At 40.6% G+C, this 15,366-nt stretch overlaps 1 protein-coding gene across 4 annotated transcripts in view; it reads left to right on the top strand.

Moving 5' to 3' along the window:
* LOC132407564 (astrotactin-2-like) overlaps nt 1-15,366 on the top strand; it is a 1,730,264-nt gene that overhangs the window by 674,170 nt on the left and 1,040,728 nt on the right. For all 4 annotated transcript variants that reach the window (XM_059994285.1, XM_059994284.1, XM_059994283.1 and 1 more), the window contains one exon: nt 10,811-10,915. In XM_059994285.1, coding sequence (XP_059850268.1) covers nt 10,811-10,915 — 105 coding nt within the window. The remainder of the gene's footprint in view (nt 1-10,810; nt 10,916-15,366) is intronic.

The raw sequence follows: 15,366 nt of genomic DNA, 5'->3' as shown, positions 1-15,366 counted from the left end.
GAAGTTTCCTTTCTGTTTTGAAAAAAAATAAACTCTCCTGACTGCACTTCATTGATATTGATTTCCATACTTGACTTCTTGAACAAAGCATGTTAGATTCATTCTTTTCCCAATGAGAATTTACCTGAGGGAATATTTCCTTTAATCGTATTCTTGTGGCAAGTTGTCTCAAGGGAAAGTCACTGCTTTTCCTAAAATTCTGTTTTTACTAACCTTGAGGGAAGAGTTCCAAGTCATTGAGGCTGCTTAAATCCACTTCCATGAAGTAGTGTGATTAACAAGAGGAGACTGGTGGTGTGTGCTGTTCCAGTATGCCTTTCTGGTTGTAATGCCCACCATCGGCAGGCTATCTGTGCAATATAGGTTCTTCAGAATCAGGTTTTATATCACTGTCCAACGTCAGTTTTGTTTTGCAGCAGAAGTACATTGCAATATATAATAATAAAATATAAATTACAATAAGTATATACAGTATATTAAAATAAATTAAATAAATGGTGCAAAAAGAGAGGAAGGTAGTGTTTATGAGTCCATTTTCCATTGAGAAATCTGATGTCAGCGAGGAAGAAGCTGTTCCTAAAATGCTGAGTACGTGTCTTCAGGCTCCTGTCCTTCCTCCTTAATAGCAGCAATGAGAAGAGGTCATGTCTTGAATGATAAGGGACAGTTTCCCTGCCATCGGTCTCGCCAATAAACCAGTGAAATGGACTTGCAGTATTCTATGTTACCAGTAGCCAACAGTGCCTCATGATAACAATAAAAATGTTGAAGATGGCACTGTGCATTGTCCAACAATATTTAGCAAATCCAGGTGACAATACAGCAACGATGCACAATAGGTCTAGCTCAATCGCTTTCAAGCAACTCACTGATGGGATAGTCCTGTAGTACATCATGTTTTAGTATCCAGCAGTGACTTGCAATCATAAAAAATACAATAAGACTATCAAATACACCTTAGATTGGACCCGGTGTGGCTGCTGCATCTGAGTGTGCCGCTATCTTACCACCATCAAGCATGCTTACCATGCCATCCAATGTCCGCACCTTGGAAAGTCAGATCACCAGGCTGTACTTCTACTTCTGACGAACAGGCAGAGACTGAGGACCACAGCTGCAGTGGTGAAGATCATGAAGGTATAGTCAAGGGACGCTTAGGAGCACTTGCGGTACTACTTTGAATCTTTGGACAATTTGTACTACTTTGGACAATATTCATCTTCAAATCTAAATGAATATTCCACAGTTGTCACTGACTACATCTAAACCTGTGTTGATGAGTGTGTACCTTTGAGAACATACTGGACTTACCCAAACCAACAGCTGTGGATGAACCAGGAGATATTCATAGTCTGCTGAGAGTTAGATCTGTGGCATTCAAGACCGGTGATCCAGACATAGAATATAGAAATCCAGATACAAACTAAGGAAGGCTATTTTAAGAATAATAAAACAATTCTGATTGAAGTTGGAGATGGATTCTGATGCACGCTGGCTCCGGTAAGGTTTGCAGGCCATTACTTCCTACAAGGCAAAGTAAAATAAAATACAGATAAAGATGGAAGAACTCCAGGAGAAATTTCATTAGATTGTCTCAAACCCTGTTCATCAGATGCCACTGACTTGATTTCACTGTCCCTGAGATTTGCCTCAGTTTGAAACAAATTGTTTGCAACTGTGTCATCCAGTATGACCCAAAGTTGAGTTATTAATTTGTGTGCACTCTCCCTCATATGGACCCACTGCCATTTACTCTGTGTTCCATGTTTGTGACATTTATGTCACCGTATACAATGCTGAATTTCATTTTCATTTCACATTAAATTAAAAAAACAGAAGGATGAATGAAAACTATACATGAGGCAAACAACCAATGTGCAAAAGGCAGAAGTGTGCAAATACAAAATTAAAAGTAACCATAATAAATAAATAAACAATAAATATCAAGAATATGAGATGTAGAGTTCTTGAAAGTGAGTCCATAGGTTTTGGGAACAGTTCAGTATCAGGATGAGAGTCGTTGAGTGATGTTATCCCCACTGGTTCTGGAACCCAATGTTTGAGGGGTAATAACTGTTCTTGAACCTGGTGGTTTGGGTCCTGAGGTTCCTGTTCTTTCTTCCTGATGGCAGCAGTGAGAAGAGCACATGGCCTATACGGTGGGGATCCCTGATGATAGATGCTTCTTTCCTGTGACAGCACTCCTTGTAGATATGCTTAATGATGGTGAGATCTTGATCCATGATGGAGTGGGTTGTATCCACTACTTTGAAGTATAATTGGAGCCTGCTTGAGAAGGTGAATACCTCGGACTGCCAAAGCAAGAGGTTAAAGATATCAATAAATACTCCAGCCCTGTGTATTGAGTCCCATACTCTACTCCCTCTTCACTTACAACTGTATACCTGCAATTGACATCAATACCATTGTCAAATTTGCAGATGGCTCAACAGTGATCGGGTTGATCTCCAAAAGAGATGAATCAGCATATAGAGCGGAAGTACAGAACTTAGTCTCAGAGAACAGCAAAGACTAAGGAGCTAATTGTCAACTTTGGAAAGTCACAGGATGACGAGTACGCTCCAGTCTACATTAACGGAGACATAGTGGAGAGAGTGTCAAGTTTCAGGTTTCTTGGAATACACAGCTCAGACGACCTTACATGGTCCACTAACAGCACAACAATAGTTAAGAAAGCACAGCTCAGGACACTGAAGAAAGCTGGTCTACCTGAACAGATGCTGGTGACCCTTTACCGCTGCACCACAGAGAGCATCTTAACATACCGCATCTCTGTGTGCTATCTCAGTTGTACAGCAGCTGAGAGGAAAGCACTTCAGCGGGTCGTCTCTAGCGCACAGAAGATCATCGGGACACAGTTCCCAGCCCTGGAGGACACCTACAGCTCTCACTACCTAAGGAAAGCTACAAGCATCTGTAAGGACAGTACACACCCATGCAGTCATCTGTTTGAACTTCTTCCATCTGGCAGACGTTACAAGATTTTCTATGCTCGCACTTCCAGACTAAAAAATAGCTTTCTCCCCCAGAGCTATAATTGATCTGAACCAATTGATCAAGCATCATCCATAAATTTGTTATATTGCTACTTTTAGTTCTGGTTTTATGGCTGTCATGCATCTGAGTTACACTGTTGTACTGCTGACATTGCTTGTACTGGCTGGTTACTTGATTTTATTTATTTATTTTATTTGTTGTGTTATAGCATTGAGTACGAGTGTTGCAAACTCATTTTCGCTGTATTGGTGTGTGACAGATTGTACTATGCAATGACAATGAAGATATTTCATTTCATTTCATTACAGTTGATCAACACATGTCTTCAGTACATGTGGCCAGGTACCTACTATGTGCCAGATGCATTCCATTGAGTCACCCTCCTGAAATTGGCCTCGGAAACTGAAATCACATGGTTGTCAGGGACTTTTCAAAGTTGCCTGCATTTTTTTCAGTCAAAACGAACAGAAAAGGCATTGAACTCACCTGGGAGCAAAACCATGCTGTCACATATGTCACTTGGTTTTACTTTGGTGATAACATTCAAACTGTGCCACAGTTGTTCAGTATCCTACCGTGATGCCAGTTTGGTCTGGATTTGCCACTTCGCCATGGGATGGCTTTCCGGAGGTTGCACCTGAACCTCTCGTATTTTATTTGGTTGCCAGACCTGAATGCCACTAATATGGCCCTCAGCAGATTTTCTGTCTCATGTTTCATTCAGGTTTGTTGTTGGGGAAGACTCTATCAAGAAACACAAGCTCCCGTTTTTTGCCCTTTTTGACTTAGCAGTCTGGTCCACCCAGTGGAATGAGAAGGCCTTGGGTCTGACCAACATATCTGAGGTGAGCCACATCTCTGTGAAACAGAGAACACAGCAATCATTTGATTTCCTCTGATACAGCAATCTTGCCCTTAGTTCTTCAGTCTTCTTCTCCAGAGACTGTACATTTGCTAACAAGATTGTGGGTAAAGGAAGGTTTACACCCTGCCATTTTTGTCCGGCCTGGAGTCCTTCCCTCCTTCCTCATCTACCAGCCATAGTGACTTACCTTCATCCTCTTATAGTTGCTGTACCTGCATTCCTGAGCATTGAGTCCACCAAGTCCTTCAGGATGTTGTAAAATCACTAGTTCATTAAGACATTTTGACAAGGACCCCACTTAAAGGGAAAATACAGGCCGCAGATTGTAATGCTGGTAGATCAGAAGAGGTATATCTAGAGTATTGTGAGCAACCCGCAAAATGTCACGGTGTGTCGCTGCCACTATCATGAGTTTGGCACAGTGTCATGTGTGAAAGCGCCTGTTCCTGTGCTGCGCTATTGCATATTTCTGGAGAACTGGCAATCTTCAGATTCCCTACTCTTGTTTCCCTTCTGTACCTTTCTCAAATGCCCAGTCTTCATACCTCTCATGAGGCACCAACACCTTCCCAGCAACTTGCACTGTACTGTGCCCTGTTTCTGAACTACCGCAGTGCCCTTATCAACCAAAATGTTAGCACCACAGGTCATATGCTGTGGTCATTGACTGATTTTGCAAATTTCCTCCATAATTCTATTTTTTTTCAGAATCTTACTTGTTCCTTCTTCCACCAGCTGCATTTCTGAAATGTTCACTATTTAAGGTCTCTGGCAGAACCTATATTTTCACATTTCTTTTATTCTGGCTTCTTTCTTCTTTCCAGTCCTGATGAAGGGTCTCAGCCTGAAATGTCAACTGCTTATTCCCCTCCATAGGTGATGCCTAAACTGCTGAGTTTTTCAAGCATTTTGGGGTGTGGTGCCCTATATTATTACAGTATGGACGAGAGCAACTAACAGGGAATGGAAGAGATACTGATACCAACCTGGTACATCATAGGAATGATAAGGAGCAATAAAAGGTTCACAACAGTGTTGTATTGTGAGGCAGAACATAGCAAACTTGTAACTACTGCACCCACTGTCACGGTTCCGACCGTTAATTCCCCATTTTCTCCTAATTCCGTTTGAGGCAGCATACCTGGTTTTCATCAAGACCTGCAATATAAGAACCCCAGCTTTGTACCCACTATTTGCCAGATTGTTGGTTTTGCCAGTGTGGTAATTAACGTTTCCTCGCCACTTAGGATTGTGTGTTCTAAGTTTTGCTTCAGTACCGAGATTTACCCGTGCAACTCAGTCTCTCTGAGTCAAAATAATTTTTCTAAGTTCAACTCCAGTTCTGGGGTTTACCTGTGTAACTGTCTCTCCGTGCCAAGATAAGGATTCCAAGTTTACTCCAGTACTGAGGTTTACCTGTGTAACTCCGTCTCTCCGAGCTAAGAAAAGTTTTGTCCGCAGCTTCCCTTTCTACGCTCTATGTCAAGATAAGTTCTGCCTGTCTCCTGCTTTCCTGCACTCCCTCCTGTTTGCCGTTCAACGCTCACGCCCACGTCTGCATCCTAACTCAGTCTCCGTGCCTGTGTCCTGCATTTGGGTTCACCTCGTTCATTGCACCACTCACTGTTAAATCTGTCTGAAACATGCTTTGTTCGTATTCAGCCATCTTAAGGAGCCAGATCAGGCTTGTGGATAGCCCTAAGGCAATCTCATTCATATTTGTTCCCTGTGTTAGACAGCCACAAATTTTGTGACCCTGACTGATCTTCTGAGATTGTTTTACAAGCACTTCAGAGGGAACTTTGCACTAAATCTCTGCTGATGTGGCAGGCAGGACTGTAGTTGACAATATATTTCTACATTGTAATGGCATCTGTTTGAACAAACCATAAAAGCTGTCCCGATTCTGGAAGAGATTTTGTTTCCAGTGTTTCACCCTGCAGGGAAGGCAATATAATGTTAATACTTAACAATTAATCATTTTTGTATTGAAGTGTCCAGGGGGCTTGTTTGGACTGCTAAAAATGCTTGTTTTAAGGCATTTAAAGCAGACTGCATCCAAATGTCTCTGTGATGCCTGAGGCAGAGATAAGTTAAACTTGACACTTTAAAAACAGCAGACTGTGAGCAGCCATCACTTATTAGCTCCTTTGCTAAGTTCCCTGCATAGCAAACATGATGACTATTAAATCCTTCCTATTTCTGCAAATAATTACCATTAATTGGTAATATTAACTGCATGCACTGAAACCTGATTTGCTGGCATGTCAAACGCTCCATGAAAATTGCAAATGTCCAATTAATAATACGTTTTGACTTTCAAATCAGTTTTGCATTGCAAATCGGTTCATGATTTTTCAATCATCCTTGAGGCTACAAAACAAATGTGAAGTGATCAGATTGCAACGAAACCTTGCCAATCTAAATTTAATTCAGAAATAATTAATCATGTATAATTTGTATGATCTTAGCTGCAGCATTGAAATTACATTTTTGGAGAAGCAGTTTTGCTTTGCTAGTTCTTCAGTTCTTTCAGTTTGCTCTGTGATTAATTGTTAAGTGTGTCAGTATGGATCAGTTCACTGTTCTTTTTCTCTGTTTCGCAGGAGAGCATTTTTTTGATATCTGTGTAATATTGGGATAAAGTCACAAGTCATAAACTGGTAATTTTCTGACTGTAGATCCCCCTCCAGCACTGCACCCATCCCCGACCTCCAATCCTCGGGATAGAGAATGAGGAAGGAGTTGAGCATTTAAGAGTGATTAGATTACAGGAGAATGAGACTATTCCAAGTGCTAGCAGATTCAGATTAATTTATTTATCACAGATACATTGAAACATATAGTAAAGTGTGTCGTTTATCAGCCAACTCAAACCACGGATGTGTTGGGGGCAGCCCCACACACTCTCGTGCCAACCTAGCATGGCCAAGGGTTCATCAGCACAACAGCAATACAACCAGCCCCTTTCCTTCCACCCAGCATAGACTTGATGGCCCAGAAAACCTTCTGTATCTGAAAAAGGGACAAGAAATTGCTAGAAGCATCTTTCGTTGTCCCATTTCCCTTTTTAATACAACACCCAGTTGACAATTCTTTGATTAACTTAAATCTTTGTTTTCAATCCTGAGGCAGTGCTCTTCAAGGGAGGTGATTTGCCATCCTTTTCATCACAAGGTACAAGAAAAATCAAGAAGTGTGTGCTCCTCTGATTCTCGCCTCAAGCCAGAGAGCCAAGGAAAAGACTCAGAGAGATCCAATTTTGAAAATAAATGCCACATGGATTCTGCTGTAGAGTCTTGTACCTTAAATAATCAGCTTTTCTTTTTCCAGAGATGTTCCTTAGTATGCTAGGTTTTCCAGTATTTTTGGTTTTTATTTAAAATATTGGCCAAGTACTGGCATTCTGTTTCGTTGGCGGGTCGCTTTTCATTTCGCAAGAATAAACTTTCCATATGGCAGCTTTTCCCAAACTGTTACATGGCAGAATTAATTGTTGGTCAGCTTCTGTGGTGTGTGCTTGCTAACCTTTAGTTGATTTCATCATGAGCTTGATTCAAATATCAGTGGCAATTTAAGAAACACTTGTAGAGGAACTGTTATTTAAATGGGTGCCTTGAAAGACCTGCACTCTCGCTTCCTTATGTGTGGAATTGTGAAAGATGTCATTATTCAGCTAGCAAACAGTTAAAAGAAGATTGCTGCCATCTTTGTTGTTCCAGCTGAAAGAATATTCCTTTCCTCCTGCAGCGTGTTCAACAAGACACTTAGGGACTAGGCTTTGACTGTTCGTAGATATGACAAGATAATGAGACAGCAAGAACATTTTGGATCTCACTGAGAAAACATCTTACTCACTCCATTACACTGCACAGTTGAAACCTTCCAGGTTTGTAGTGTAGTACATCAGGGTGAGAAATGGACCCAGTATTTTTGCACTTTGCATGGAAGTACCAGTTACCAGTTACCAGTACCAGTTACCTCTCGGTATCACAGTAGACTGCAGAAAAATAAGTAGAAACTCCGAGACCCACTGTTTCAGTTTATAAATTAGTATACTGTATAGCTTCTTCAGAGTTAGTGAAAATGCATTCAGATTAAACCTTACTCCATTATTTAATTTTCATTTCAAATTAAAGGTGCTCCATTCACCATGCTGGCTCGTAGAACTTGCCTAACTCAGAGTGATGGGGTTGAGGATGGGACGGTTGGTAAAAAGGGAGATGCAAAGTGTAATGAGACTGTGAGAAAGGACAGGCAGGTGACAGGGGATAATTGAGTTAAAGTGTAACAGGGGGCCAACATTGAAAAAGGTGATGAATGCAGGACTGAAGTGTTATATTTGAATGCGTGCAGTTTATGGAATAAAGTAAATGATCTTATAGCACAGTTAGATATTGGCAGGTGTGTTGTTGTTGGTATGGCTGAATCGTGGCTGAAAGAAGATCATAGTTGGGAGCTTCTTATCTAAGGATACATATTGTATCAAAAGGATAGTCAGGTAGGCATAGGGGATGGGGTAGCTCTTTTGGTAAAAAATGAAATCAAATCCTTATGAAGAGGGTGACATAGGATCAGAAGACTAGAATCATTGTGGGTAGAGTCAGGAAATAGCAAGTTTAAAAAAACCCTGGTGGGAGTTATATTCAGGCTTGTCAACAGTAACTAGAATGTGAGCTGCAAATTACAATGGGAGATAGAAAAGATAGAAAAGTTGTGGACAGACTGGGAAAATTAGGTTGGTGCTTGATCTCAAGAGGGGGAACTCGTAGAATATCTATGAGATGGCTTTTTAAAGCAGCTCATGGTTGAGCCTACTGGGGGACAGCAATTCTGGGCTAGGGATTATGTAATGACACAGATTTAATTAGGGAGCATAAACTAAAGGAACCCACAGGAGGCAGTGGTCATAATATGATAGATTTCACCCTGTTGTCTGAGACAGAGTAGCTAAAATTGGATGTATTAGTATTACAGTGAATTGCAGTGGCATTAGAGAGGAGCTGGCCAAAATTAATTGTACTGGGACACTGGCAAGGATGATAGCAGAACAGCAACGGCTGGAATAAAGAGAGTTACAGAGGCATGAGAGAAGAGCTGGGAAGCATTGATTGAAATAGGACACAGGCAGGGATGATGACAGAATAGCAATGGCTGGAGATCTTGAGGTCAATTTGGAAGATGCAGGAAAGGTATATCCCAAAGATGAAGATATAATTCCAAAGGTTGACAAGATAAATCAAAGACAGAATAAAAGCAAAAGAGAGGGAACACAATATAGCAAGAATTAGTGGGAAGATAGAGGAGTGGGAAAGTTTAAAAAATTAACAGAGGCAACTAAAAAAGCCATAAATAGAGAAAAGGTGAACTATGAAGGTAACCTCATCACTAATATAAAAGAGGATACAAAAACATTTTGAGATATATAAATATAAGAACATAAAAAATAGGAGCAGGAGTAGGCCATCCAGTACATTGAGCTTGCCCCGTCATTCAATAAGATCATGGCTGATCTATCTGTTAAACTCCATTTACCTGCCTTTTTCCCATAACCCTTAATTCCCTTACTATGTAACAACCTATCTAATTGTTTCTTCAATATATTTAGTGAAGAAGCCTCAACTGCTTCCCTGGGCAGAGAATTCCACAGATTTCTGGGAAAAACAGTTTCTCCTTATCTCCCTCTTAAATCTTCTCCCCTGAATCTTGAGCCAATGTTCCCTAGTTCTGGTCTCACCTACCAATGGAAACAACTTTCCTACTTCTATCTTATCTATCCCTTTCAAAATGTGTGTTTCTATAAGATCCCCTCTCATTCTTCTGAAGTTCAGAGAGTATAGTCCCAGGCGACTCAATCTCTCCTCATAGGTTAACCCCTTCATCCCTGGTATCAACCTGCACTGCACTGCCTCCAAAGCCAGTGTCTCCTTCCTCAAGTATGGAGACCAGAACTGCACACAGTACTCCAGGTGTGGTCTCACCAGTACCCTGTATAGTTGCAACATGACCTCCCTGCTCTTGAATTCAATCCCTCTAGCAATGAAGGCCAATATTCCGTTTGCCATTTTAATAACCTGTTGTACCTGCAAGCCATCTTTTTGTGATTCATGACCAAGCACTCCCAAGTCCCTCTGTACTACAGCATGCTGCAATTTTTCACCATTTAAATAATAAGATTAAGCGACCGATGAGAGTGGCTATCGGACCACTGGAAAATAATACTAGAGATGTAGTAATGGGGGACAAAATAATGGCGGGTAAACTGAATAAGTATTTTGCAGCAAAGGGAGTGCAGTTTTACTGGGTGTTGTCAGCAATGGGCATCATCCTCATACAATCCTCATCACACTGCTTAAAGGAAGGTTTCTCTCGTCAAATCATTTGGGGGAGTTTCTGCTTATTGTACTCAGTGACTATTGACTCCCAGCTTAGATGGCTGTACTAAGATTCTAAGAACAGAAAAGTGAAAAATCAGCTGACAGGTGAAGCTGCTTTGAGACATTACCTGAGTGATGTGTTTGGCTGGATTTGAGGCAGTTTCCTTTGCTATCTGCCTGTGCCATATCTGAGAACTGAAGTTGACATTAGATTATGTACTCTGCCAACAGGCATCATGTACCTTCTGAATCATAAGGGAATATTGAAAAAGTTATAATGTACTGATTTTTGGAAGGTCACTTCCTTCTGTTTCATTCACTGTGTGCAAATGAAAATACTTTCCATACCAGTTAATGCTTTTTCTATCAATCAGCTCTTCTATATATAATCAACACTCCAAAAATCTGCTTCCTTATCTCCCTCTGATTTATTTTCTACCTTGAACTTGTGCTGGTGTGATAGAGCTCAAACTTTTTGCTGGATTTCTGGTCTTTTGAACAATGACACAACGTCCACTGCAATTAAAGCAGATTTGGTTTTACTTTCTAGGCGGGAGTGGAATTCTCAGAGCAGAAGAGGATTCTGGTACAGAAGCAGATGATGAAACCCACCTCACCTTCTACTCCGAGCACAGGGGGAGGCGAAGGAGCAAAGGTAAAGGGATTTTTGATATGTCTCGGCAGTCTCACCATCGGAAATGCGAATGACAGTCAGATTTGAGGTTTTGGTTTGTTTTAGCTGGAATAAGAAACCAGCAATTTTTCATATCGAGCTTATGCCTTTGGCAACTTCCTGCTATGAAATGAATTGATAGTGTGAATCTCTGATCTAACCCAGTGTGGGATATGAACCTGCTGACTGTAACTCATCTTTAAATTATAGCTATTTGACTTTAGTGGATTCCAGAACTGTCCTGTCATTTCCATGAAATGCACAGTAGCTGATTTGCTTGAAGTGATAAATGCGCACAAGTTCAGGCATCTTTGACAGCTTATACTATAATTTACACAATATTGATAGAGTTGATATTTATACAGATGATGGACTGCTAATATTTTCAAAGTTGGATTAAGCACATTTTAAAGTGCATTCCCACTCCATGCTGTTAATTTTACAAACAATGTTGCAAATTTACTGGGATCAAAAGATCTGCAGCCCGGCTCAAAGAAAAATCTTGTGAGAAATAGAAAGAGAGAAATAAAACTGTACAGGTTAGTGAAGAACAATTGCATAGAGATTAACTGTGACTTCTTGATGCATATTTTTCAATGCTCCCATTAACCAGTCTCTTACTAATTGGTGGAATGAAAATTTCCACATCAGGTCTGTATTAACAAAGGCTTAATCATTTGATGAACTGAGCCATTTTGCTCAAGCTTGTTTTTTCTGGTGTTCCTTACAGATGAGGGGTGAAATGTAGCTACTGTCTCACAGCTCTTGTGACCAGATCTTCTGTGTTATCTGCATGGAGTATGCATACACTCTCTGAGATGGCAAGGGTTTCTTTCCACACCAAACGGCTGTGAGTCAGTAGGTTACCAGATTGATTCCTGGGATGGCAGAACTTTCATATGAAGAAAGACTGGATCGACTAGGCTTATACTCACTGGAATTTAGAAGATTGAGGGGGGATCTTAGTGAAACGCATAAAATTCTAAAAGGATTGGACAGGCTAGATGTAGATGCAGGAAGATTGTTTCCGATGTTGGGGAAGTCCAGAACGAGGGGTCACAGTTTAAGGATAAAGGGGAAGCCTTTTAGGACCGAGATGAGGAAAAACTTCTTCACACAGAGAGTGGTGAATCTGTGGAATTCTCTGCCACAGGAAACAGTTGAGGCCGGTTCATTGGCTATATTTAAGAGGAAGTTAGATATGGCCCTTGTGGCTAAAGGGATCGGGGGTATGGAGAGAAAGCAGGTACAGGGTTCTGAGTTGGATCATCAGCCATGATCATACTGAATGGCGGTGTAGGCTCGAAGGGCCGAATGGCCTGCTCCTGCACCTATTTTCTATGTTTCTATGTTAATTTGGATTGGTAGGATCTATTGGTGGCAAAGGAAAATTAATGGAAATGCAGTAAGTGTATTTGGAATAGGAACTAGCAAGGAAGGTGGTTCACTCTGTGAGTAGGTGTAGCCAATTTAAGCCACAATGATCTTAGGGTCTTTGTTTTACAGCACCGAAGCAGGCCCCTGAGCCCCACCTAGATGAACCATCAAGCACCCATTTTCACATCCCATTTATTTTCCCCTCATTTCTCCCAGATTTTGTCCCCCACCAACAGAGCAGGAACAATTTACTGTGACCAGTTAGCCTACCTAACTACAAGTCGTTGGAATGTTGGAGGAAACCCACACAGCCGAAGGTAGAACATGGAAACTCCACACCAACAGCATCAGAGGTCAGGATTGAAGTCAGATTGCAGGGGCTGTGAAACATCGTTTTTTTTTATTGGCTGTGTCATTGAGCCACCTTCTTTGATTACATAAGGAATTATGGAACTTCCTTCCATACAGCATGAATGAGAATCAGAAATTGTGCCTTTAAGTTCCAAGATTTGTTGAGACTTGCTGTCTTCCTGAGAATATGACTGATCTTCTACAAAGCTCCAGTAATTTAGTATTTATTAAGCGTCAGTCACAAAGCCAAGGGTTATATTTTTTATTGACTGAGAATAAAATCCGTAACCTTTTTTGGCAAACCTTGGTTGGCTATACATATTGAACTCACTGAGTAACTGGAATTATTTTATAAAAATAAATCTAGTTTTGGGTTTGGTTTGCTCTTTGTACAACAATGTGATTCTGAAATAATTGTCTTTGGCAAAATTTCTTGGTGTCATGACAAACTGTGCTCTGCTTGTAGAATTTCAGGTCTTAATTGATGGCAATTGGCTTTACACTGACACATACCTTGCCATGACATACAATAATATAAGGTCAAAGTTAACCTCAAATCTGTTGCAAGCAATTAGAATGTGATTTGCTTTTCGGTTAATTCTTGGGCAAAGTGATATGGATGTACAATTCCTTCGTCCAAGTATAGCCAACTGCCTTTTCTCACTCAGCGTCCACAAAACCAAAGCGATGATAGTTGATTTCAGGAAAGGGAAGGAGGGTAAACATGTGCTAGTATACAATGGATGAATCGGTGCTGGAGAGAGTCAGCTGCTTTAAATTTTAGGACATTAACAAGCCCTTTATCCTACCCAAAGATGAAATTATGAAGAAAGCATGGCTGCACTTATACTTTCTCAGGAGGTTAAGGAGGATCAGCTTGTCACTAAAAACTCAAACAAACTTTGACTTCTGATGTAATCCTTTGGGATTGAGGATGACTTGCTTCCTCTCTGGTTTTGTGTGTCCTGATGTGGCAAACGAGGCCAATGTGGAAACAACAGACTTTTCCATTAGAGAACAGGAGGTAACTGGCTTGGAGGGTAGTTCATAACATGGTAAACTTCTTCCACTATTTATGCACAAACTTTGTGTGCTCTTGACACTTAGAGGCAAGGTCCTCAATACAATCCTGCTTATTCCATTATTCCATGTTCCATTGTACAAAAAGGGAACAAGGACCAGTTAGTTTCACTTCAGTGGTAGGGATGTTACTGTAGAGAGTTTTGCAGGATAGGATTTATTAGCATCTGGAAAACCATAGCCTAATCAGGGACAGCTAGCATGGTTTTGTGGAGAGCTAGCATGGTTTTGTGCAGAGCAAGTCTTAACTTCCCAACTTGAATGAGTTTTTTGATAAGATAACTGATGAAGGTAGAACTGTGGTTGTTGTCTGCATGGATTTTAATAAGACTTTAGACATGCGAGGCTCATCCAGTAGATTAAGATGCATGGGATCCATGGTGAATCAGCTGTTTGGATTAAGAACTAGCTTGCTTATAGAAGACAGAGGGTATTAGTCAAAGGGACTGACTCTAGCTGGAAGTTTGACATCAGGATCTGTACTGGGATCTCTGCTGTTTGAATGTTATGTAAGTGACCTGGATAAAAATGTAGATGGATGGGTTGGTAAGTTTGTGGATGATATGAAGATTGGTGGTGTTGTCAATAGCATAAAAGACGGACGTAGAATTCAATAGGCTACAGATCACTTGCAGATATGGGAGAACAGATGGCAGATGGTGGTGGTTGAGACAGAAACATCAGGTCCTTTTAAGGGATGTTTAGATAGGCACATAAGTGTGAGGAAAATGGAAGCATATGGACTGTGCAGGCAGGAGAGATTAGTTTAGTTGACCATTTGATTACTAACTTAATTGGTTCGGCATAACATTGTGGGCTGAAGGGTCTTTTCCTGTGCTGTGTTGCTCTGTGTTCTGTGGTTGTTCCTCCGCTAGTTGGAGTGAACATGGGCCGCAGCTTCCCAGGATTCATGGTCAGTGAAAGAAACTTCAAGTACTTCCTAGAACCTTTTCCTCAGGTTCTCTGCTGTTTGTCCCAACAGCCAAGCTCAGAGCAGAGTCTTCTGAGAATCTAGAATCATTGTAGTTAACTGAGTGTGACCATGGCCTCAATACTGCAGAAAAATGGATTTTCCTTTGGACACTGATAATGATGTTCTAATGTTTCCAGTGAATTTGGAGAGTTTTGTGGAGATATTGTTTGTGTAACATGTATTCAGCAGGGATTCCTTATCAAAATGCTAACTAGTCCTTTGATTGTTTCACTCTGAGATCTCATTAAATCAACCATTTTCGGAGTAGCACAATGTGAACTGTTTGGCAGTAACACCAACACATTTAATGTTATTGTGAATTGTTTGTGGAAATTACGGTGGTTGAAGCACTGTTCAAGATGATGTGAATTAAATTTTAAATTTTGCATTCTTCAATTCTTGGAAATGTACTTTAATGTGCAAAATTAAATATTATTGTAACAAAAAGCCGTGGATTTGTGCTTAACATCCCGAAGCAATCCATAAAAAGGAGCAAACCATGTATTTATAAATGAGTCAGATCCCAGTTAGATTTTTGTGCATGAAAAGATGGAGAGAAAAATTCATTCATTGTCACAAAGGTTTTTTTCCTCCCCCTTTCATTTATGAGTTTTCCTAAGATGATGACCATGTTCATTATTGCCATATAGTT

The sequence above is a fragment of the Hypanus sabinus genome, chromosome 18 (genome assembly GCF_030144855.1).
Source record: "Hypanus sabinus isolate sHypSab1 chromosome 18, sHypSab1.hap1, whole genome shotgun sequence".
Classification (NCBI taxonomy): Eukaryota; Metazoa; Chordata; class Chondrichthyes; order Myliobatiformes; family Dasyatidae; genus Hypanus; species Hypanus sabinus.
The sequence above is the reverse complement of the archived record's forward strand: the minus strand, read 5'-3'. Positions and strand labels throughout refer to the sequence as shown.